A 23,993-nucleotide genomic window follows, 5' to 3' on the forward strand; every position below is an offset into this window, starting at 1 on the left:
TCCTCGTAGCTTTGGCCCTTTGGGAGAGCTGGTGTTTTAGAGGAGGCTGAGTTTGCAAATGTCGTGTTCTCGCCCATGTATATCTCTATATATGCATGCATATGTGTGGGTATATGTACGTATGATTATGAAAAATTATTATTGAGTAAATGTAGCTTTTAAAGCTGGACTAAATGTAGTAGGAAATCTTTCCTTCAGGTGAAAATACTGTAGAAATCCCTCTTGAAAAGCTAATCTTATTTTCAGAGGAAGTCAGATGATTTGGAATAGACAGTTCTCTTACCCTACAAAAAAAAAGGGGAAAGATTGTCAGCAGTGTTTTAGTTTGGGGAAGGAATTAAATTTCTGATGTATAACTTTTTTTAAGAGGTTGCATTGTAGCAAGAATTAATTGGTCTGTTTTTCAGGAAGAAGCTCATCATAAAACAAACCTCAGCATAATTGCAGACAGAAAGCATCTCGAGCACACCTCCCTTTAGTTATATAAGTAAAATGTTTTCTGTTCCTACCTTATCTTAGTGTGATTTGAACGATTTTTTTGTAGAACGCACATAATGACGTAAGGTTTCTTCCTGCTGTAGGAACCTAAAAGAGAAAAGGAAAAGGGGAGTAATGGTCTAGAAAGGCAGTATTTGTAAAGTTGTGTAATAGTTACAATACTTCAGGTTACTGCCTCTGAAAAGGTACCCAAAGAAGACAGAGCAACAGGAGAGTGATTTCTGAGTTTTTAATAGGACAAAGCGTTTACACATCTGTAGTACATGAAGGGCCTAACTCCTTTCCAACTGGCAACCCTTGAAATGTCATTGTGTGGGAATGACTGTCAGGTGGTGAGTAGCCATATTTACAGACAAAAATGTCCTGAGCATTCATTGAAGGAGTTGGTTAGAAGCTTAAAATACATTCTTGAAAATTGCTTCAGCTCTTTCTGTCATGCTAGTTACATAGTCTATATTCACAGAAATGGTACTGCAGCTGTTGAGATGTTACCACTGTGTGCGCTAGGATGTGGTTTGTCTGCCAGGCAACTTTGTTTTCACAGTCCCTGATCAGCCGAGAGGTGTGGTTAGACTTGTGGCATGGTGACTGGAAACTTCCATTTCAGGTGTGAACCTGAAAGGCTCAGCAGTGTTAGTGTTGGTGTTGAGAATTTTCACGAGTATTTTACAATAGCAGTAAATGAGAAGTTCAAGTGAATTTAGTTGAGAAAATGTCAAAATGTTATCTGTCCCCTTATTCCACTGGAGGTTATGGACACAGGAGGTGAAATGTTACCTACTTTGCTGCTTTAGCCTGCAAACTAGTATTGTGGTACAGCCAACCTTTGGCAATACCATTAATGTGCTAGACTGAGCTGTAGTTCAGGTGTATAACTTCACAGGTAGTGTTCAGCAGATCAGCTGATAGTTGGGGATAACATTTTAAGCTGCTGTAGGTGAGCCCAAGGAAGCTTATTTTTTCAAGGCTAGATTTCTTTTTTAATGATTAAGGTTCTAGAAATACCTAGAAAAATGGCATGCTGTTTTAATGCCATTTTTCTTGGGAGCTTTAAAAGTAGGGTGCTTGAAAGGCAAGATTTACCAGTATTAGGTCCTACTTTGATTTTCTTGCTGCATTTTTGAAGGAGTTGTGGCATTAAGCTTACCTGTGTGTGAACCTCCTAAAACTGTTAGCAGGACTCCAAGCCTGCAGCCGGTTTGTAAGAGACAGACCCAAGCCATTGGAAATGTAGGAATAGATCTTTAAATGAAAACAGAAATTTTACAAAATCATTCACAAGGTGACATGTTCTAAAAAAATTAGCATTTGTGTTTAGTGTTCAAAATTAGATTAGTGGCACTTAAGGATGTGATAAAGACCTGTACTGGAGCAGAAGTAAAAAAAATTAGATGGTGTAAAAGTCAGTCAAATCTGGTAAAGGTGAGAAAAGATCATCTTTATCCATTAACATGTCGTGGTCAAGGTGGCAGTGGTCCTATTTACATCCTTGTTTTTGAAAGAATCAGGGTTTTTTTGGCATGTGTGCTCCCCATTGTAGTCTGTATTTCAGAGCTCATAATCTCAATAGAAGGAAACTTATTTTAATGACATCCATTTGCCAGTTGTGAGATTAAATCCTGTAAAATGTATCGGGGAGGCCCACTGTTCTGTGTAATTTTGAAGGTACTTCTAAAAAAGTGATTCTTGTTGGAGTTGTTAGGGTGGAAGGCAAGGTATGGATAAATCCAGCAGGAAAAAATACTGCACTTGTTGATGTTTTTTGTTGGGTTAGAAAAGTATGAGCCCTTTTACTAGGTGTTTCTCATGCATGTGCTGGTCCAGCTAGATGCTGACTGAAGACTGGCTGGTTGCTAGAATGCCTCAAGGCTGCCAGTGCTTCATTTGTTTCCTGCTATGCATTTGGCCTAAAATTGCCTTCCTGCTTTTCCTGTCTTTTGCAGCTGTTTTTAATATAAATACTAGCTTTGATATTTAAGGAAAATACTGTGGCTTCCTTGAATGGGTGTAAACTGCCTGACTACTTGACAGGCAGGGAGGAGGAGATGCGGTTGCATCACTGCTCTGGAATTTGGGACCTACTGGCTGCGGTCACACCTGTGTCCCAGGCTTCCTGTGGGCAGCTCTGTCTGTCGTCTGCAAAGTGAGGTGCTTGTCTTTTTCTTGACAGTACTGAAGTATGTGAAGTTGGATGAGGGATGCTGTACAAATGCAAGTTTTCCACGTAAAGTGAGTTGGGCAGGTTTTTGTAATGTGTACAGGAAGTAAACAAAAAGCAGTCTGGAATCACTGCTGTTCATTTAACAGCTGGTTTAAAAATTATACATCTTAAAAAATTTTTAGTAAATTTTAAATATTTAGGGAGGTGAAGGCATGCTGTTGGGTGGTGTGACTACTTAACTGCAAAGAGTTTGAAGTGACTGGTTAGAAAATCATGACACATACAGCACTACAGATATGCTAGACAGTTTACAAAGTAGCACTTAGCCAAAACAACTGATTTATAAGGTGTACAAAATTTATTACACAGAGTTTGGTAGAAACATGGGGAGGAGGAAAACCTGTGAATGTAAACACTCTTGCATTTTAGCTCACTAGAAATGCAGTTTATGGCAAAAATATAGGTGGAGATTTCACATGGTATATTTATGTCTGGGAGACAGTGCAGCATGATAGAATTTCGTCACCTCTCTATGCCTTCTAGCAGTTGGCTTGACAGGCAGTCCTTGAAGAATCTTAACTTAAACTGTCAGCTTTATTGTATTAATGCACTTGAAATTAATTGAAGGTCATATATATGACTTTTTCAGAAACTTGGTGTTTTTTGCTTTAAAATGATTCATTTCTGTATTGAAACAAGTCTTTGGAGCACATAAACATATTGCATTTGTATTTATTCTTCAAGATAATGGCAGCTTGTGGATTGATGTGAAATCAGCTGCTGTCCTTCTGCACATTGATGCTGTTTGAGGGGTGAATATGTACTGCTAGCTCTGGCTGCCTTATACATGGGGAATGCTACGGCTTTTTAAAGACTTAGTTTGAGGAGTTGTATCAGTACATGTGAACACTCACTTTAATGGGTATTTTCCTGACCAGACTATCCATTTGGCTTGGTGCTATGTCTCTAGAAGTGGTCAACGCTTGCCATTTCAGCAAAAGGATACGAAACCTTTATTATATATTTACTCTGTACTGTATACAGAGACAAGGGGCATTCCTTCCTCGTCTCATGAGCTGTCAGTTGGAAGCTGATGTTTACTGAGTTTTCAATGTCTAATCTGAGGTTTTATGCATTGTGTACTCAATCTGCATTGCATTTAGCTATACTGCTTGATCTGCCATAATTTAGTACAGTCAGCTTTTAAAAAGAACTAGTCTTTTTATTATGGCTTCTGAATGTAGTACTTATTTAGTTCTAACTTTAATCTTCTGGTTTCTTTGAGTCTCTCCTTGCTTTCCTCAGGGTTATGAGGAAATTCTGAATGCTCAGGTTATTCCTTTCTAGTTTGTCACCGGCACAGTGAACGATCCTGATCTGCCATTTCCCAACACAACATGACGGGAAAGCAGATGCAGGCTTTAATTGAGACTGTAATTCTGTGTAGGCATTCATCTGTGTTTTCAGTGCTCATCCAAACACTGACGTGTCGCTTGCAGTATGCACTAGTCAGACGTCTTGGTTCAGTTCTCTGTAGGACTTGGTTTTGGTTCAGCAAGCCAGTGTCAGATGCTTACAAAAATATAATTGGTATGAGATATAGTTCATCTTTTAAAATGCAAGTGGTATTCTATTTAATGTTTGGTATTGTGCTGGTCTGTACTAACAGTAAGTGAAAACTGGCCTTTTACACGTAACAAATTGAAACTGTTGATGCTTTTTGTTTCCTCAAGTGGGTTTAGCAACTAGATGTGCATCATCCTCATAGCAGCTATGAGTCAGGTCTGTGGGATCTGTGGTAGTAAGCAAGTTCTCAACTGTAATAACTGCTTTCAAGATTTGATTATGAATTGGTGTTTCCCCAAGGAATATAGTTGGATTGATTAACACAGTTTATTTAATCTGTTATTTCCAAGTAGCTGTAGAACTGGTTTTGTTGAGCCTTTTGTTTTCTACTTTGTTCTATTTTGTGCCTTTAAATTTTTTGTGATGGCTTGCTTCTGGCATATCCAAAGGTAGATTGTGAGTTTCCTGCAGAACCAATACTGTTCAATCTGGAAAGTCACCTACAACAAAAATCTTGAATTGTTTGGTACACTCATGGTTAAAAAAAATACTTAGTTCTATGTAAAGAAATGTTGGGTTGCTTTAGATCATTGTAGTGATTCTTTGGGCACAATTGTAACTCTCAGGAAGCTGTCTTATGTGCTTTACCCTAAAAGAAATAAAATAGTTAACATCCAACCAAACAAAGGATTTGTCTAGATTTCTGAAAGGTTAAGTTCCAGATTTCTGCTTAAATGTGAAGTGACAACAGGCTGCTTGCCAAGCTTCTCCACCCATTGTGGAACTTGGTAGATTGAGGAAGGGATGCTGCTGTCTCAGGCTTGTTGTGGATAGCTATGAACACCAACTTCACTTAGCAGAAATCTTCAGAAAAAGTAGCTGCTTAGAGATCTTGGTTGCTAACCTTTGGGTTGCAAAAATAAAAGCAATTGCTTCACATGAAGAAGCATCTGCATGTTTGTGTGTGGAGCAGCCTTGTGAATGAGATTAGGCATCCTACATCAGCAAAGTCACCTTAGAGTTTGGATTAGCTTTTAGTTAACTATGATACTTTAAGAATGTAGAATCCCCTTATAGTGCTACATTAACCAGCACACCTCACAGCCAGCTTCTCTTTAAGACATGCTTTGCAGTTCCCTTATTTTAATTTCTTCCTTTCAGGTATACATTATTCAGGTCAGCGTTGGCAATCATCAGTGGACAGTCAAACATCGTTATAGTGATTTCCATGATCTGCATGAAAAGGTAAGGATATTAAAACTGTGGCCTTGGTCTCTTACAAAACCTTGTACAGTTTGTGTAGTTCTGTTGTATGGGACACAAATTCTTTCCTCAAAGAGCGAGAATATCTGCCAGATACCATCTGAACTGCAGACTAAATCCTTTCTGTATGAACAATATTACTTGCCCCCGTTAGACTCCGCTCTTGAACTGGGGGAGGTTGGCCTGGACAACTTTAGCCTTGGACATAAGCTTGTATCAGAAAGTGGCGTTCAGGCTAGAGTCATTAAACTTCTTGCCAAGAGAGGTGTTTATGATCAGCGGATCTGGTAACCAAAAGCTGGATTGGAGCAAAGACTGTCTTCTGGGAGGTGTGGATGATAAAACTGTCCTTAGACAGTAGCATGGGGGTAGTTACTAACCAGTGCTGATTAAAAACAGCAAGTGAAAATGAGGGAAAGTCCACTATGTTCAAGACTGGGCTGCTTTCTCAAATGCACCAGTTATTCTGTTTTATCACCTTCGTTACATTCTGCCCTGTGGTACTGAGTGATTATCTCAGAAAACACTATTATTGAATCTCTCATCATTTTGTGATAAAATGTTCTTTCTGAAAATTCAAGCTAAGACCTTGAAGTCAATAGCTAAATTTATTGAAGTAATTTTATTTTTGGATCTTACCAGGATCAGGCAACGTGCTTTATTGTATTCTGTTGCATCTTTTGTGCAAGTTCAGATGGTGAGTCGGGTAGTAACTCTGGTCTTTGTCTTTCAGCTTGTTTCAGAAAAGAAAATAGATAAAAATCTGTTACCTCCCAAGAAGATTATTGGAAAAAATTCCAAAAGCCTGGTGGAGAAAAGACAGAAGGAATTAGAGGTCTACCTGCAAACCCTGCTAATCAAGTTCCCTGTTACTGCTCCAAAAGTTTTGTCACACTTCCTACACTTTCATTTATATGTAAGTTATGTTTTTAGCATATAAAATGGAGGCCTGAGTGTCTTTCTCTAGTTCTCTGACTTGGAGAGAATTGTATGGAATCTTCACAAAGTAGCTGAAGCTGCCCTTTTTCAGCATTTTGCACAATGTAACAAAGCAAGCATATTTTAAAGATTTTTGACATCACTTTTTATTGCAGTAGATACTGTGCTGGCAAGTAGTGTGGGTAGGGACTCTAAGAGGAGAAAATAAATGCTGGCAGGATAGTTGGAAGCTGTGAATAAATCTGAAGCTGAACTGGTGGTTAGGCTGAAGTCAATAGTGCTGGCTTTCCGAAGGAACATTGCATAATTGATCTACACACATCCCTACTTAGTGGTTAATGGTTAGAGCTGTGGTTCACACTGAAACAGTTTCCAGTAGCCCAAATGAAGAAAAATGGTGCTTCTCCGTGAGAAGCACACTGAGGGAGTGGCCTCTGGAGAAATAGCTCCAGCCAGCAGACAGAACGTTACGGTAAAGGTTGCTTGAAGTAAGAAGCAATGGCTTGCTTTCATGTTCAGATTGCAGTTTGTTCATCTCCTGTGTGTAATTAGGCTTTTTTGCAGTATGGCATCATGTTGTAAGGGGGAGAATGAACTTCATAAAGAGAAAATGCACTGGAGAACTCAGTGGAAAGGAGGAGCAGTAATTGCTTTGGGGTGGGATGTGCTGAGATGGCCTTCATGGTTTCATATAAAGGCTTCAGAAATGTGTCACAAGTGGTCCTTTAGATATGTTAAACTTTAGCAACAAAGAAAAACCTGTTTTAGTTGTATTGCATGAATGTAGTTGTCCTGGTGAGACTTCAGTTTGACTTGGATAAGCCATAGAAGGTTTGCTTCGTAGAGTTGCTATTGCCTAGCAGATTTGAGTGAGAAGGACTAGTTTGTCATGATCAAGCCCTCTAAAACGAATTAGAGGTTTTAAATGTATTGAAAATGTGCATGATAATGTAGGGACAATTCTGTTCAGATGGAGCAAACTTCCTGATCACCAGGAAGTTGCATAATTTTTGTTCTCTCGCTACTCTCTCTTAAATTATGTTTGTTTCATTAACGTTTTAGTGCTGTAACTTCAACACAGGTTTTTATGCAGGTACAAATTCTCCCTGGTCCCTCTCTTGGTTTTCAGTTAGACTATTTTTTTTCCTCTTGCTGTCATGTTCATCCTTTTTTACTTTTCCAAAGAACTAGCATTATTTGGATACGAATGCTTCCCTGTTTCTATACTGTGCTTGTGTATTAAGAGCAAAGTTGTTGCTTAATCTGCATTTCTTTGCTTTAGGGGAGTCTGGCTTGAGGTATAAACTCAATTGTTTTTGCTTGGAACTTTAGAGTACTTCTAAATATTTACAAAAAGAAAATGCTAGGTATTCAGCAGAAAAGCTAAATATTTACCACAGCAATTCTACTGGAAAATAACCTTCCTGCAGAACTTTGATCTTTTAAAATATCTTTGTTACCGGACAGCCCGTGTGCATGCTTGAGTGATTATAATCCCTGATATTACCTCATTAGTTTATGTAGGAAGGCTGCAATATTTTTTCTATTCTTATTTGTAGTATTTCCAGTAGGGATTATTTAATTTTATTTCCCAGGTTAATAGAACTAAATGGAGTAGAAATACCTACCATAAATACATTAAAACCACTTTGAAGCCTTTACGTGTCACAGGGAAAAGCCAGGTACAGCTTGGCAAAGAGAGGCAGTTGCATGTGACAGCAATGTAGAACATTATTGTTACTTTGACATTGAATAGGATGTCTGCAGTGATATGGGGGTGCTTATTTTGTTGCACTGTATACTTTGTCATCTTTGAAGATTTGGTTTGTTAACTTACAGATAGAAGCTTTTACAAGAAAAGAATTGAGTACCCACAAACTGCTGTTCAGAGACACCTGCAAACAATGGACTTCTGTGGATTTGATGCATATAAGTAGTTAGAGCTAAGACAGAGGTCTCTTGTAGATCTGACAGAGGAATAGAGTTGCTTTTTTTGCATGCTAGTCACCGAACAGTCCAAGTCGTAATCTTGTTTCAATTATAAATGTAGAAAAAAATTCTGCTCTGTATTGCAGATGACGAAAGGGATACAGAGTATAGTTTTCAATTAAGTCTGTGCATGCCAGATGAGTGTAATTGGCTTATTTGAATGAGAGTCAGAATTGTTTGGAATGCAGCTTCTAGCTTGTTGTTCTGAAAACTGTGGTGTGGAGGCTTTGTTCGTCCTCAGTGAGTGGGGTTTCAGTTATACTAAGAATGTGCTTTTCTAAAATGCTTGCCTCATCAAATGACCTGAACTGTCACTGTCTGCTGCAGATGTCCTGTGGATTTATTCCCTTGTTATGAATCATGAGGGATTTGTCAACAAAGTAAACTCATCACACACTCGTTTCGTGATGATCCATAGTATCTGTTTATCCTTTGCAGCTACCTTATAATGAGATGTGTGCATCTAGGGGAAGCCTTGCTATCACAAATAGTTTTATTTTGTTCTTTTTGTGGGCCTTTGAAACAGAACTGTTGGAAATGCTCAGAACTATTTCTGGACTTCCACAGAGCATTCGCTTTTTGTGGAAAAAAGTATGCCCAGATGGGAAATACTTGTACGGACCTTTGTGCACCTTTAGATTTAGAAAGGACAAATCCCTGCATTGAGTTTTCAGCCTTTTTCTTTCCTCCTGGAGCTGTCAGTGCCTGGAATGGAGGTTGAGCACCTGGGTAGGTCCAGGAGGGTGGAGAAGATGGAGGATGGGGAAAAGGGGCTTTTGAATTACTCTGCAGCAAGCATAATAGAGTTGAAGTCCAGAAGACTAACTACGTTTTATCTCTTTCCTGTAGACCTGTTAATCTAAAGTTTTCAGTGTATTAGTGAAATTCCAAGGAAATGTTGAGTGCCTGATGCATTAGGTTAGTCTTAATGTTGAAATTTGAAGATCACTGTACTTGTAATAGTTTCTTCAAAACCAAGTTTTCTTTCAAGTTGGGCTAATGATGGCTAGTAATAGTTGCTCTAGTTGCTGTTGCCCTTTTCTAATATATGTGGGATGTGATTATTTAAATGCAGTTCAGTATCTTCCATCTTGGAAATGAAAATCACATGAAATTAAATAATTTCAGGTCATTTTTATGAAGTATTTTCAAGTTTCAAAGAAATCCATGACACAATCACAGTTGATTTCTGTTTAAAAAAAAGTCCTGTACTGCAGCAAAAAAGGGAGACCAGCAAAGGTACACATTGAAAAATTGGAACCATAAGTATGTAAATAACACTCAATTACAATGGTTTATTCTTTGCAGGAGATCAATGGGATCACTGCTGCATTGGCTGAAGAGCTCTTCCACAAAGGTAAAGAACTTGCAAGAATTTAACTAGGAATGGTTTCCTCTATGTGCATGCATTCATATACCTGTGATATTTAATCTCCAGACAATGAGATGTCTGAATCTTCCATATCAGACTGAGACTTTCTTCCTTTCTCTTCACCTTTTTCTTGCTGTTTGCACTTCGATTCAAGCTGCATTTTGGGAGGAGCTGTAAGAGAAGCACAGCTACTTCTGGAAACAAAACAGAAATTGGTGAATTGAGGTTTTGAAAAGGGCCTACTAGTCTGTGTCCTTAAAGGATGGGATGCGGTATTGGTGATCAGAAGCTTTTGTTAAGTTTTCTGTCTTGGTATGTTATAGTGTAACCTGTAAGGAAGTTTGTTTTGTATCAATGAGTCCTGATGCAGTGTGTGTTAAATGCAAGAGACCACTTTACATATCTAAATTAATATTGTTCTTCCAGAATTCAGGAAACATGAGACCTTCTGGTCAGTTAATTAAAGGATGTGCTTTTCTGAGGCTGGCAGATGAAAATGAAATGCACTTATTGTAACTGCAACAGCTCTAACTGGTCCATTAACAGCAGGAGGTGTGTGAAATGATTAACCCACACTAATTTTATTTTGAAGGACATGCTAGATGCTATGGTATAATTCCAGTTGGCTGAGGTGATAGGTGAAGCATGTTTCAGCATGCCATTTCAGATTGTTCTGGCACAAAATTAACTTTAGGTGAAGCCATTTCAGAGTGTCCACTCAGCAAATGTTGGAACATTTTAAGGAAGCTCCTGAAGAAATCCTTCCTGACTTTGTAATGCCTGCAGTCTCACTGATACCAGAATCATTGATGTCTGACTGCTGTATGTTAGTGTAGCCTTCCAGTAATGTGCAGCTGAACTCTTGGACTTGCTCCCACTGAAGCCAAAGGGAATTTTACTCCTCAGAGCATTTCTGAGAACTCTGCTTATCATGAAAGCAGATGCTCTCTTGTCCATGAAGTCGGAACTGATGTCCCTAAAAGGAAGAGGAGAAAGATATTAATTCCACATGTGTATGTTCTGACTGCTGTAGTCCATGCTGACTCTTGCGGTGCCTTCAGAGAGGCTTTTGCATGCTGTTTCCTACTGTTCCTAGAATGAAATGGGATTGTAAAAGTATTATCAGATAATGCATTTCCTGTTCTGGGAGTTTGCATTGGTATTAGTGTGGTAGAAGTCCTCATATTCTCCAAGACAACGTATTTGCTACAATTCTGCATTTAGGCAGCATAGCAAAAGATGTAAGGTCTGTTTTTTAGATGGCAGGTGCTGCTTTTTCTGAACAGAATAAGTCCTAACTGCTATAGAACTTAGGGATATCTCGGAACAAGTTTAGTGACTCTTACATTATATAAATGAACTTTGTCTGATTCCAGTCCTGTTAAGATTGATGGAAATTTGCCATCAGTTGCATTAGGAGCTTCAGGCTTGTATGGTGAGAGTGCCCACTCGAACACCTAGATTATTCTAGTGTTAAAAAAAAAGTGAATTCAGCCATTCTAGTTTAAAGTTGCAAAAAGCGACATTGTTTTGGTATGTTAATTGTGAGCTTAGAATATAAATGACAAACATTTAATCTCTAACATTAGATCTTCCATGTACCACTTATTCTTTTGTAACTGTTGCAGCATTGTGTTTGATACCATCTTACTCTGTTTTTCAGGAGAGCATTTGTTAATGGCTGGAGAAGTCTTTACCATCAGACCCTTGCAGTTATATGCTGTCACTCAACAGTTGCTACAGGGGAAGCCTACATGTGCTAATGGAGATGCCAAAACAGATCTAGGTCATATTCTAGATTTCACTTGTAGACTCAAGTATTTAAAGGTGAGCTATGCTTGCACAAATACTGGAGATGTTGTTTCTACCTGGCTGACATGATTCTTAGCATACTTTTGGAGTCTAGTTTGAATGCACAAGAACTTTACTGATAGTAAACACCTGCAAGCATTTAGAAGTCAATGTTAAACAGGTGCTTATTCTGCCAACCTTCAATACACATACAGTTCTCTAACAAAGATGTTGATTCTCCTATGTGATGTGGTCTCTTCAGCAGTGCTCTCTGTAGAGATGCAACCACAAAATCTTACTGGGTGCTAGTAGGAATAGGGAGATAGATAAATATTATTCTCTTCAACCCTGCATTCTTTGCAGACACTATGGGTGGGCCAGTGTATATGTATACAAATGCATACATGCATGTGTATATAAATCCTGTCCCCTTTCTCACCTTTGACTGTATCTGAAAGTTAAAAAAACTAACAAAAACCTCAGTTTCATAGATGACATGGCCCTGAATCGCTATCTAAAATATCATTTTGGAATAAAGTAAAATGGCCTTAGAACAGATCGTTTTTGTCTGGAGACAATTTGTTTTTTTCCTACCAAATAAGTGAATTGGAAAAACTTTTCCTGAGTAATTTTTTTAACACTGCTTGCTACAGCTCAAAAACTCTTTTTAGCCCTTTTATTACATGAAGAGCTTCCTTTTAACTGTGTTGTGTGTTCAAGGGGGAAGCAAAGTAGTGGATTGGGGAAGCTTCGCTGGAGGACTTAGGAACTTGTGAAAGCAAAACCACAGCTGTACTGGTATTCCTGTGCATCTTCAGTTGCCTTTGCCATCCTCTGTGTGTATAGAATCCTTTGAACAGAGGATTCTGGCTGGAGAAGAGCATATTGTTTAGAAAAATACCCATCTTCAGAATTTCTGGTCCTTCTGAATGCTTGTGAGCGGGCACCTTCAGAGCTTGTAAGATACATATAAGACCAGACAAAAATGTTAGAGGTGTCTCCCAAAATTATATTCACAGCAAACATAAATGAAACCACCTGTCTTTTAAGCTGCTGACAGGCTCTGAGGCCAGAATCCAGTGACCACATGAAAATTACATGCATTTTTATTAGATGTGTACCAGTGTCTAATGTTTTCTTCAAACCCATCTTGTACAATGCCTTGAACTTCAACCCCTGTAGTGGAATTGAAGACAGTTCTGTCTTGGAGGATCCAGATGTTTCAAGGAAGTTGCTTTTAGTGAATGCAGCTCTGCCTTGGTCAGCTGAGAATGAAGCCTTGGTCAGTCTTGCCTATGGTATCTTTTTTGCATGCCCCATGTGCTACAAAATACAAGCACAAGGTGGCAGTTCAAGTTCAGTGCACTTAGCTGGAGCAACTAACTTTTTTTTCCTGAAAAGTTAATCTGCAAGTTTCATGAATCATTCCATACTTGAAAAATTGGTTGGAACTTTGGCTGTCTTTCCAAGCTACTGTATTTGTGCTATTGCCTGTGTAAGACTGAAATGTGGACAAGTTGGAATGTGCACTAACTGTTCTTAAATGTTGATTACTAGGTCACTGGAACAGGGGGACCTTTTGGAACCAGTAACATTCAGGAGCATCTCTTGCCTTTTGATCTGTCAATTTTCAAATCGCTTCATCAAATAGAGGTACAGCTGACATACTGCTCATAATTTTTTAGAGGCTCTGCAAGTGCCAGGTCTGCTGCATATCTCAGAATTGGTAATTGTATGTTTTGATTTGGTGCTAGAATCAAGGAGTGCAATGTTTAGAAGGACTGTTTCATTTGTGAAACAATTTTTTTCCCACAAGTCTTGGAAATAAGAATGCCAAATTTAAATGTTCAGAATAGTTTGCACTGTGTGTGTCTTCAAAAAGAATGTGATTTCTAGCATATACACAACCTAAAAACAGGGTGGCTTTTCATTGCCTTGAAGATCTAACAAATGGGCTATAATGGGATCTCTTACTACAAAGTACTTTTCATTTGGAAAGCACCAAATATTTGTGAAAATGTCCTGTCATTAAATTTGCTTGTGAAAGTACATTTTTGGGTATAGTGCTTCTTGCTTGATAATTTGCAGAATTTTTTCATTGGTCTGTTTTCAGTGTGAGTGACAGGGTTTCTAGAAGTTGTTCAATGTTCAATACGAAATACTTTCCTGAACACTTCAGATCTTTCCAGAGAGAATATCCGATTTTGTCATGTAGTCTGTATTCTGTGTCCACTTTTGGTGGGTGCAGTACCTTTTCTAGTACATGAACATTATTGTCTCTCATTGATATGCGAGACTGAGCTGGTTAAGAACTGAAGTGGATTTCTGAAGTCAGTGATTTATTGACATTTTAATGTGGGAAAGAAACTACAGTTCCAAAACTGAAGAGTGGGAGAGAGAGTCTAACATACTGCAGAGAGGATATTGCAGAATAGTATCAATTTTCCCCTTCCCTGTGAGCATGGAAAGTTTCAGGTGTAGCTTTACTTAATGTGTGCATGGAGGCAAGGTTTTTGGTCTTGAAGTCTTTTGTAATTGCACATTGATGAGAAGTTTTGGGTTGACTGGCACCAGACTGACATTTTTCATCTAGTAGTAAATACTGTCCAAAAATTAACAGTGGTAATCTGGAAAGAATTTTTTCAAGGGTGGCAGGAGCTCTGTCTCTTTAGTGTGGTTCCCCTCATACACCAGCAAATGTGCCAGTTGTAGTGGTTGCACAATGTGTGCGCGACTGTCTACAGAGAAGGACCTGGTCGCTGGACAGAGGCTGTAGCAGACCTTTGGCGTTGTTCCAACTTGAGCTACAGAAAAAAGACTTCGCAATCTTAAACTTAGTCTGTGTAATTAGCTCACTAGTGTATTAAATGCTTAGATTAGTATCCTTACTTCCTAGGCATTTCTTATCTTATTTACAATAAATAATAATAATAATAATAAATAATACCTTAAACGTGTCTGCAGGTAGAGCCATAGTTTGAGATACCTCTTTTTGATGACAGTAAAATACGGTGCCCTATTAAACTGCGTGGGTAGTTTCACCTTGAATACATGGGGCAGGTAGAAAGTCAATGGAGAAGAAGCTTTGTTCAAATAAATGTTTGAATTTCACTTTTCTGTAGTCGTGTCTCTAATTTCTTGCTTTAGCTTTACCAAATGTTGGTATTTCTGACCTGATAATCTCAGGAGATTTTAAGGGAGTGCTGTAACTACTTTCCAAATTGGTAGAGAATCTGCTATTGAAGCTTTTAGCCTCCTCTTCCATGTCTCATTTGTTCTAGCATTTCTGACTTTGTAATGTAATTCTTTTTAAACAGATCAATCATTGTGGGGGAAAGCTTATCAAAGGGCTGACTTCATCAAAACATGCTCTGGCCACGATGAGTGTTCGATTTTCGGCGACATCAATGAAGGTAAGAGTGACTTCCTGGTGAGTGTTTAAAGCACGTGCAAAAATAATATGCACATTGTGGAAATATCCATTTGGAGTCGATACGCTTTTCTGTACTGCCTGTTGCACGTTCTGCTTTTAAAACCATGCAACTGAAAGGGTTTGCTAACCTTTCAGAATCTTAGCTTTAGTAAGTGGAGAAGTGTTTACATGTGTCCCTTCACAGGGACATTTCTGATGCTTTTGTTGGAATGTATGTTTCTGTTATTCATCCAGAACTGAATGCATTTGTCTTATTCTTTCCTCTGGGCTTTGATTTGGCAAGGGATATCCAGTAGCATAATTTTCAGTCCCTCTATTGTTCCTCCGCTTTCCCCAATTTGGATCAGCTGCTAGTATTGGAGCTCCCTCCCTGTGGATCTCAAATAATTCTGACCTGGTCAGCTCACATTTTAAGACCTGCAACTTTAATCTAGGTGATTATAAAGCTTAGAAATCTTTCGTACTTACATAAGGTTGTTTGGATTGTTTTCAAAACTACTTGCTTTCAGTGAAGGTGTAAGCATAATATTATAGTGTGCTTGTCTGAAATAGGAAATCCTAGTGCCTGAGGCCTCTGAGTTTGATCAGTGGGAGCCAGAGGGTGCAACTTCAAGTTGTCCAGTGACAGCAGTTATCCCAACTTGGAGAACTTTAACAACTTTGGATATGAGTCACAATAGCATCTCTCAAATTGACGAATCAGTGGTAAGAAATATTTTTTCATTTGTGGAAAAAAAGTATGACTGATCTTCTGTGGCACACAGCAGGGATTTCGTATTTGCTTTATATATCTTTTTTTGGAAAGATTTTCAGTTGCACTTACTTCATGTTGATTAGCTGCCAAGTTAATGCTTAGGAGATTTTTTCTTTTACTACTTTATTTTCTTTGCTAAAGGAGAAAAGTTTGTAATTCTGTGCTCTGTAAACAACACTTCCATGAATACTGACTTTTTGAAACGTGCTTTTACTGTTTGTGTTGGCCTTAGGCCACTTACAAAAGTTTTTTTTTAAAAAGAACAAAACACCTCTTGGGCTCAACTTTGTAGTGTTTTCAAGCCTTCTTGACATCAAAACAGTATGAAGAGCATGGATACAAAATTTGCAGTATTTTGGCAGTACCTAAGAATTACGTTTTGTAAATCGGGAATTAAGGAAAAAAATTTAGCGTTCATCACAAGAACATGTGTCAAATATGAACATAATTTTTTACTTGAACTACTCTTGTGCAGCAGGAAATAGTTATGTCTGTAGCTCAAGTAGAGATCATAGACTTGAAGTGCGGTTTTCTTGTTCGGGATTTTTTGTGATGTAGACTTAGGGTTCTCCAGGTCTGAGTCCAGACTTTAACTACAAAGCAAATCATTGGTGAGATTACAACCAAAATAAAGCAGATGCAAATACATAGATGTCAAAATTCAGCATCAAATTCAAGGTTTGAGCCCTCCAAAAATAAAAGGCTTTCTGGGTTAAAATGCATTTTTGAGAGGTTTGTGTGACCTTGTAATGCTTGGCTAGTATAATCAAAACATGGAAACAAATCATTGAACTTATTCTGGTTTTTGGTACTGTTGTCTATATCCAAGTTTCTGTCTAAACATAGATATGGTTGTTTGATAAGATGGAAACACCTATTAATGAGTTTGATCTATAGTTAATGGGGCTAAACTGGGAGCAGCTTATTTGTCTTCAGTGAGAAACCAGATTTCAAATTAAAACTTAGCGATGCTCCTTAGAGTGCTCTGGTTTTCGTAAGAGCAAGATTCAACTCTTTTGTTCCACTAGGTCATATGGAATGCTTTTTTTAATACCAAAAGCTGAAAAGTGAGACTACGCATTGGATGATACCTTTCTTTTGCTTGTTGGTTAGCTGATAGTGAAGGAAGTATGGCCTGATTTATAAGCTAAAATCCATTTAACCCATGCATTTTCTCTCCTCTTCTAGAAATTAATTCCAAAGATTGAATTCCTGGATTTGAGTCACAATGGGGTGTCTCTGGTAGAAAATTTACAGGTAAGAGATGCTTTTGAAGGTGATTTTTTCCCAGACTGCCCGAGACCTTAAAACACCGATTTTCTTGCTTCAGAATTTTATTGCTCATCTTGCTCATGGAGAATAGCTTAAGCCCAAATAGCTTATCCTTCATAACATCAAGTACTCTTTTAATGGTGCATTTCTTACTTGCTCTGGATATTTTCATTTCTTTGCCAATATTGACATACAACATTTAGTTCTTAACTAAATTCATTCACTGCCAGCTGTATCTGTGGGTTGGTAAAAATGCAGTTGATGAATTTCTTTCTACACGCTTGAACCTGTGTAATGAACCTGTGTAATGAACACTTTCATGTCATGTTTTTCATGCTAGGCAGTGTCCAGCATGAAAACACAGTTGCACAAAAAAATGAGCAAGCCATAATACAGTGTCTTTGAAACTGTTTAATTTTAATGAATTGGTGTATGACATGGATTTTCTGTACTTGTTGTAGCATCTTTACAACCTTGTTCATCTGGACTTATCCTACAACAAGCTTACATCACTAGAAGGTGTTCACACAAAACTGGGAAACATCAAAACTCTGAATTTAGCAGGAAATCAGCTGGAAAGGCTGTGTGGTCTTAACAAACTGTACTCATTAGTCAACTTGGATCTGAGCAACAACAAAATAGAACAGGTAACTGTTGATTTCTCGGTGTCGAATTGTGCTTTAGATCACAAGCAATTTCTTTCAGTGGGTGAAACTGCAAATAAATAAAAGTGGCTGTAGTGATTTTTCCTGGTTATTGTATGTATGTAATTTATGCAAGAAATGCTCAGTCTGTATGCTCATTTTCATTTAGCCAATCTACATTCATCCTTTTATTCAAAAACTTTCAGATTGATGAAGTAAAAAATATAGGAAACCTCCCATGCCTAGAAAAGGTGATCTTATCCAGCAATCCGTTGAGCATCATCCCTGATTACCGGACCAAAGTACTTGCTCAGTTTGGGGACAGGGCCTCAGAGGTAAGCCGCGGTGCACTTCTTCCTTTGAAGCTGGCATTTGAAAAAATCTTTTGTAAAGCCTGGTGAGGAAAGCAGTGCGAATGTTCTAAAAACCTGATGAATTTTTAGTGTGCGTTGGAAAAGATCTGTAGAGAATGAAACTGTATTAATATTATTCGACTATGCTCCTGGATCTAAATGAAAGTTTACCCTGTCTTCATTGGGTAACAGTATGTTAATATTGAAACACAGTTGTGCTTAAAAGGGTGCTAAGCTTACCCAGCATTTCTGAGTTTGCATTAAATTCATATCATGTTAGAGCAAGGTCTAATGTGACAATTGTTTTTGTGTAATGGTTACAAAGATGCACATCGTTTGCATTAAGGTAAGATAATTTTTGATTATTACATTAATAAATATAAATTGCAGAGCTGCCTTGTTTTCAGTATTTTTAGATGTTTTAACATTTTTTAGGTCTGTTTGGATAACATTGTTACCACAGAAAAGGAACTAGACACTGTGGAAGTGCTAAAAGCTATTCAAAAGGCAAAGGAGGTGAAATACAAACTGAGCAACTCTGATAAAAAGGTGAGTTTGCTGTGAGAGGAGTAGAATGTGCTGCATATGAAAAGACTTCTACAAATTAGATCTAAGTGGAATTCATGAAACTTTCCTTAGCATTAAAGTTCTTACGCTTTCTTTGTGCTTTAATGTGGTGTGAACTTTTAACGTTGCCTCTTTTTCCTATTTAGTTTGCAATGTAATTTCAGTAATTATCTGACTTTCCTTTTTCTGCTGGCTTGGGAGAAGGGAAGTGGGAGGAAAAGATAAAATGACTTAATGGTGTACACAATGAATATGCAGTTGACTTAACAGCCATATTTTATATCTTGTACAAGTATTGCAGAGTTGTGATTTTACTGCTTGTGTTGCAGAGTACTGAAATGACTTTCCCAAACTTTCTTCTTGTGGGTATTTAGTGGGAAAGAATCAGAAATCTGTATCCTCCTTGCCTTCTCTCGTGTGTGCCTGTGTGCTGTGTAGCTGGTTAGTCTTGTTTTGGTAATAAACTTATTATCAGAACCTGTTCTGATATAGTGTAGAAATCCTGTTTTCATTCTCTTGTGGTTTGTGAAACTCACTGCTAGTTTTGTCAATACAGTGATTAGTTGGTGATCAGAATGACTTCTCTAAATGAATTCTTAGTGGAATTCCACTTAGTGTGAAAATAGAAACTTCAGAGGATGTGACACACACCACCCCATGCTGCCTCCAACTACCACCACCCCCCACCCCGCCAAAAAAAAGCTGGCACTAACTTCCCTTTTACTAAAATTGAGAAAGCTTCTGTAGACTTATTTTAGTTCAGGATCTAATGTGTCCTATGTATTTAGTTTTTTTCTTTAATCACTGCATACTTTCTTTATTAGATCAGTGAGGACTCCAGGCTCACTGCTGCCAGCTCCAAATCAAACTGTTCTTCTCTTACTGTTCGTCCTTGCTCTCCCTCTCTGCCTCGTCCTGTCAGCTCCAGCCAAGGTAATCATGTATGTATCGTGCTGCTGGGCTGAGCCTCTTGGTTCTGCTTTTCTAAGCTGCATTGATATACATGAATATTATGTGCATGGATATAGGGCTTATTAAGACAAAGCAGGAAGACCTGGTAGTACTGGCTTAGAAAGTGGAAGTTGTATGTGAATCAACAAAACTGACCTGTTGTTCACCGTAGTGTTAATTAACTGTAGTGGAAGTTTGGGTACAGGACTTCTTTTACTGCATCATCCTGCAGAAATCACCAGCAGAGGACTATGTATCTTTTCCTGGTTTAGATACGTGCCTTAATGGAAAACCATGTCACGTATAGACATGTTTTCAAATTGCTTCTCTACCTGTTCTTGGTCTGCAAAACGGGAGGTCAAGCGGCATCTGTTCCATTATTGCTTTTTTGCAAGAGCTGCATTTCTGTCGAACCAGAACGAAGACAGAAAAGGGACATGAGTTAAAGGCAGCTGTGGGATTTAGTGTTCTGGCTGAGCCTGTGATTTCAGCACATCTGTTGTGCTCTAAAGCACCCGCTAACCTTACCTGAAAATTATTTTTACTGTAGGTTTCAAATAAGCGTGCCTGTTGCATTAGGAACTTAGAAGAATGGCTTATCTTTCATCTTTTACAGGAGCCCTAAGACTGTCTTACGTGAATATTCATTTGTGACTGAAGAGATAGATACCTTTTTTGGCTTTTGCCTGATTGAAAACTTTAAGTGCAGTAGGATATGATTAGTGGGAGAAGACTTCGTAACAATTTAAAAGAGCAGGGATTATATTCTCAATAAGTCAGGGTGGAACAGCTTACTCTTCCCAATAAATCGGTGGATTGGTGCATGGGGGAGAAACATTCCTGAAAAGCTTGATCTTTGAAAAAAGTCCATCGCTGTGATTTCTGCAAAATCAGTAGAGGTTTCTTAGTTCACTCTATAAAAATGAAATTGTTGTGACAGCATTTTATTGAAGGACAGACAACTTAGAGATTTAGTTGTTATTTATGTACTTCATTTGCCTTTGTAGCCCTTGTAGATCACTTTTCATCTGCAGATAAAATGCCAGTTTTTCCGAAATGAAGTCAATGCTTGCTTTAAAGTATTAAGCATTTAAGTTACAGGATTGAGACAGCTTGTCTATCTAACAACCTGCAGTTTTATACAGGACTAGCTGTAAAAATGCATGCTAGCAATCACTGTGACTGTTTAAGTTACTCGTCAATAGTCTTTTTCTATTACAGTAAATGTTTAGGAGCAAATGAATCTTGGGAGAAAAAAAAATCTAGATCTTTCTTTCTGAAGTACTTGGGAATTTTATAGAAAGACTGGTATAAGATTCAACGTTTATTTACTGTAGCCCTTTTCCGTAAGGTTCCTTTAGTAGAATCTTTGGGAAGGCTTTTATAAATAATGGGAAAATGAGGACTAGGGCAGGCTATTTCTCAGCTTTAACAATAAAAATTGATTATTTGCTACATATCTAGCTATCAAGGGCTGTTTTCAAAATACTGATTTTGAGAAATCTATTTAAAAAAATGGAAATATGCTAGGCAATTAGTTTCACTGTTAGACCTTAAATCATGAATAATGGAATTAATTTCCTGATATGCTATTTCTATGAATTGTTTTCTCTGCAGTTTTTCTAGACACCATCTGTTTCCGTAACATATTATTCAAATTGAATGTCACTGGCAAATGGCTTATGGAAAAGATAAAATATTTATATAGGAAACAGAAAACCAAAAATAATGCTGTCATGTTCTGGTTTTCCTGTCAATTTGAGTTTCCTTCTTGCTAGCACAGTATTTTGTTCAAGTAATAAATACCTCTTGTGTTTCCTCTGACTATGAGATGGTTTGATGTAATCTACTAAACTTTACCATCAATCCAGAAAGATACATACAGGAGTTCTTATGCTTAAGCCAGAAACATATCCACACTGTAATTCTGTTGTTTATTTGCACATTTACATACTTGAGCTGGCTGGCTGGCTCAGTGGTAATACTGAAAATTTATTTGCTCTGTTGTGTCAGTGCAATGCTGTGGATATCAAACAGGCAAAAAGTCAAGTGTCCCTGAGAATGTTGGCTTATATGCAGTTACGGTAAGTTTTTACTGATGATTCAGCTTTGAACCCATCAAAAAGGTTTCAAATAAGGCGAGATAATTGTCTTGAGTGGCACTTGAGGGACCAAACCTTCTGACTGTAGTTGAAGGTTTTACACTGATATTGTACTTGTTCACTTGAAGCCTGTAGAAGTTTGAGAGAATACTACAACGCTGAAACTCTACCTGCTTTTGTTTTGTCCTGGCTATTATGTGAAGATATCCTTTAGCTTTAATGATTTATGGTCAGATCTTGATTATACAATTTTAATGCCACTTGTTTGGCAGATACTATTAGACATTCATTTTGGTTTTACTTCAGTGATTTTAAGAGCTGTTTATATTTGTTCTAGAAATAATCTGTGAAGAAACAGTCCTAGCCAGCAGTTTTTTGCAATCCAGTGGTTCGACTCCTACAGACCATACAGTTCCCCAGAGATGCTTTGAAATACCAGACTCCAGATGTAAAAATCAGGTAATTGCCATCCTTCTGTTTATTTTATGGTATTTTTAAAAGTGTTTCTGCAAGCTTATTTCTGATTTTAAACTTCTGTTATCATAGTAATCCATAGAAAAGTTTTTTGATTCTCAGAGCTATTATAATAGAAAAGGAGGTAGCCCCAAATTTCAGTGAAGGGGTTGATCCACCTTGTCAATTAAATGCATGATCCAAGTTTACCAGAGTTGCAGAGAATTGTTGTCACTATGTCATGGCTTCGAGATGTTTACCCAGTATTACTATCACATCATTTAATATCCACTTAGATACTGAGTATAAGACTCCTATCTTATTACAATATCAGTTTTTGGAAGGTGATTCTCTTGCTAGTAGAGTGGAAGAACCTTCTCCCTGTCAATAGGTAATGGCCTTAATTTGTCTCCTTCAAACTCCTGCTGTTTGGTAACTTCTGTATTGTGATTCCATTTCTCGTATTGGAAACACTCTTCATGTGCATGGCTTCAAGGAATGAGACAGCAAGACCTGGGGGAATCTCTTCCTTTGCTACCAGTGTAGTTGGTCTTTGTCAAGTTCCTTTACCTTTCTGCCTCACTTTACACTACTTTGGTAAAAATTTGTAGTGTGCTGAAATGTCTGTGGGTCACAGGTTGGATCTGTTCTCAAGTCAGCAGCAGAGTTCATTCTCTTCCTGCCTTAATTGAATGCCCAACCTAAAGTAAACAGTGTTTCAGGATCCTCAAAGGATAGCTGTTCAGCTGCCCATGAGTACAACAGTCAGGATTTTGCAGTGAGTTGGCTAGCTTTAAAAAGCAGGAGCAAACATTAACTTTGCTTTTCATGTATGCTGAAGTCTGACAGCAGCTGTAAGTAGTTGATAGCTTCCTGATGTTTTCTTCTTCTCCTTAGGCACCTGCCTCCCTATTGGATTCATGCAAAGAGTATGGAAGTGGTCATCATATGTGGTAAGCTAGATATATAAGTTCTGGCTTAAATCCTTGTTAGCTTTTGGGTAACAACAGTGAATATTGCATTTTTAAACCTGGCCTTTAGGGCAAAACAGTCTCTTTCATTGTATGCTGCCTCTGGGTTTTTTTAACCAAAATCAATTTCATGGTGTAAAGTGTTTTTAACCTTTGAACCCTGGAATGCAGTTGGTAGTTTCAAAACCAGTGACATCTGTATTGTGAAGGGCTTTAACTCATAAGGATATGCTTATTGGGCCTGGGAAATGGAAAATGAGTTAAACATTTTAGTTTTTACTTTCTATAGAATTACACACTACTAGCCTTTAAAATCAATGGCTGTGTGCAGTACAAAGATGTTTTACAAAATTACACTGACTTAACTGTAGTAACAAGAGTAAACCTCAAAGTTCTGAGAAGCAGCACTATGAATTGTAGGTAGCTATGACTGTTTTTAAACTCAAGCTTGTACTTACTGTGGCTTGTTACCTCTTTTGAAGTTTGGATCGTTCAGAGGAAGAACACTGTGCAGTGCCTGACCCCTGTAACACCATCATCTTGCCTTTTAATTGTATGTCATACACTGCCACAAACCAAGACTTTATCCAGCACCTTTCTGCCTTGATAGTGCAGACTGTGCAGAGATCACTCCCGTCCTTTACAGAGAATAAAGGAAACCTTCCGGGTGATTCCAGAACCACAGACAAAGAAGATGGATATTTTGAAATGGGACTTCATGAAGGAAATCAGACTTTTGAGTTCAGCACTACTTCAGATACTCGGTCATCTGACAACACAGCAGTGGAGAGTGTTGATATAATCAAAATTCTCTGGAGTTTTTCTATTCACATTCATAAAGGACTCAGGCAGTTTGCTTCCTGTTTGGTTTTGACTGATGATATGCTAGCTGTGTTTGAGATTCCTCAGCAGGA

General features: G+C 38.0%; 1 protein-coding gene across 1 annotated transcript in view; it reads left to right on the forward strand.

Moving 5' to 3' along the window:
- The first annotated feature begins 5,374 nt into the window (after nucleotides 1–5,374).
- NISCH (nischarin) overlaps nucleotides 5,375–23,993 on the forward strand; it is a 25,963-nt gene continuing 7,344 nt past the window's right edge. Inside the window, 16 exon segments of the mRNA XM_009321802.1 lie at nucleotides 5,375–5,470; nucleotides 6,222–6,404; nucleotides 9,725–9,773; nucleotides 11,452–11,615; nucleotides 13,137–13,232; nucleotides 14,897–14,992; nucleotides 15,565–15,717; nucleotides 16,955–17,023; nucleotides 17,500–17,685; nucleotides 17,889–18,017; nucleotides 18,471–18,584; nucleotides 19,427–19,535; nucleotides 21,993–22,114; nucleotides 23,006–23,061; nucleotides 23,562–23,989; nucleotides 23,992–23,993. The exon segment at nucleotides 23,992–23,993 is cut by the window's right edge and continues 866 nt beyond it. Coding sequence (XP_009320077.1) covers nucleotides 11,466–11,615; nucleotides 13,137–13,232; nucleotides 14,897–14,992; nucleotides 15,565–15,717; nucleotides 16,955–17,023; nucleotides 17,500–17,685; nucleotides 17,889–18,017; nucleotides 18,471–18,584; nucleotides 19,427–19,535; nucleotides 21,993–22,114; nucleotides 23,006–23,061; nucleotides 23,562–23,989; nucleotides 23,992–23,993 — 1,710 coding nt within the window. The 5' untranslated portion in view covers nucleotides 5,375–5,470; nucleotides 6,222–6,404; nucleotides 9,725–9,773; nucleotides 11,452–11,465.

The sequence above is a fragment of the Pygoscelis adeliae genome, unplaced genomic scaffold, assembly GCF_000699105.1.
Source record: "Pygoscelis adeliae isolate BGI_AS28 unplaced genomic scaffold, ASM69910v1 Scaffold94, whole genome shotgun sequence".
NCBI classification, from domain to species: Eukaryota; Metazoa; Chordata; class Aves; order Sphenisciformes; family Spheniscidae; genus Pygoscelis; species Pygoscelis adeliae.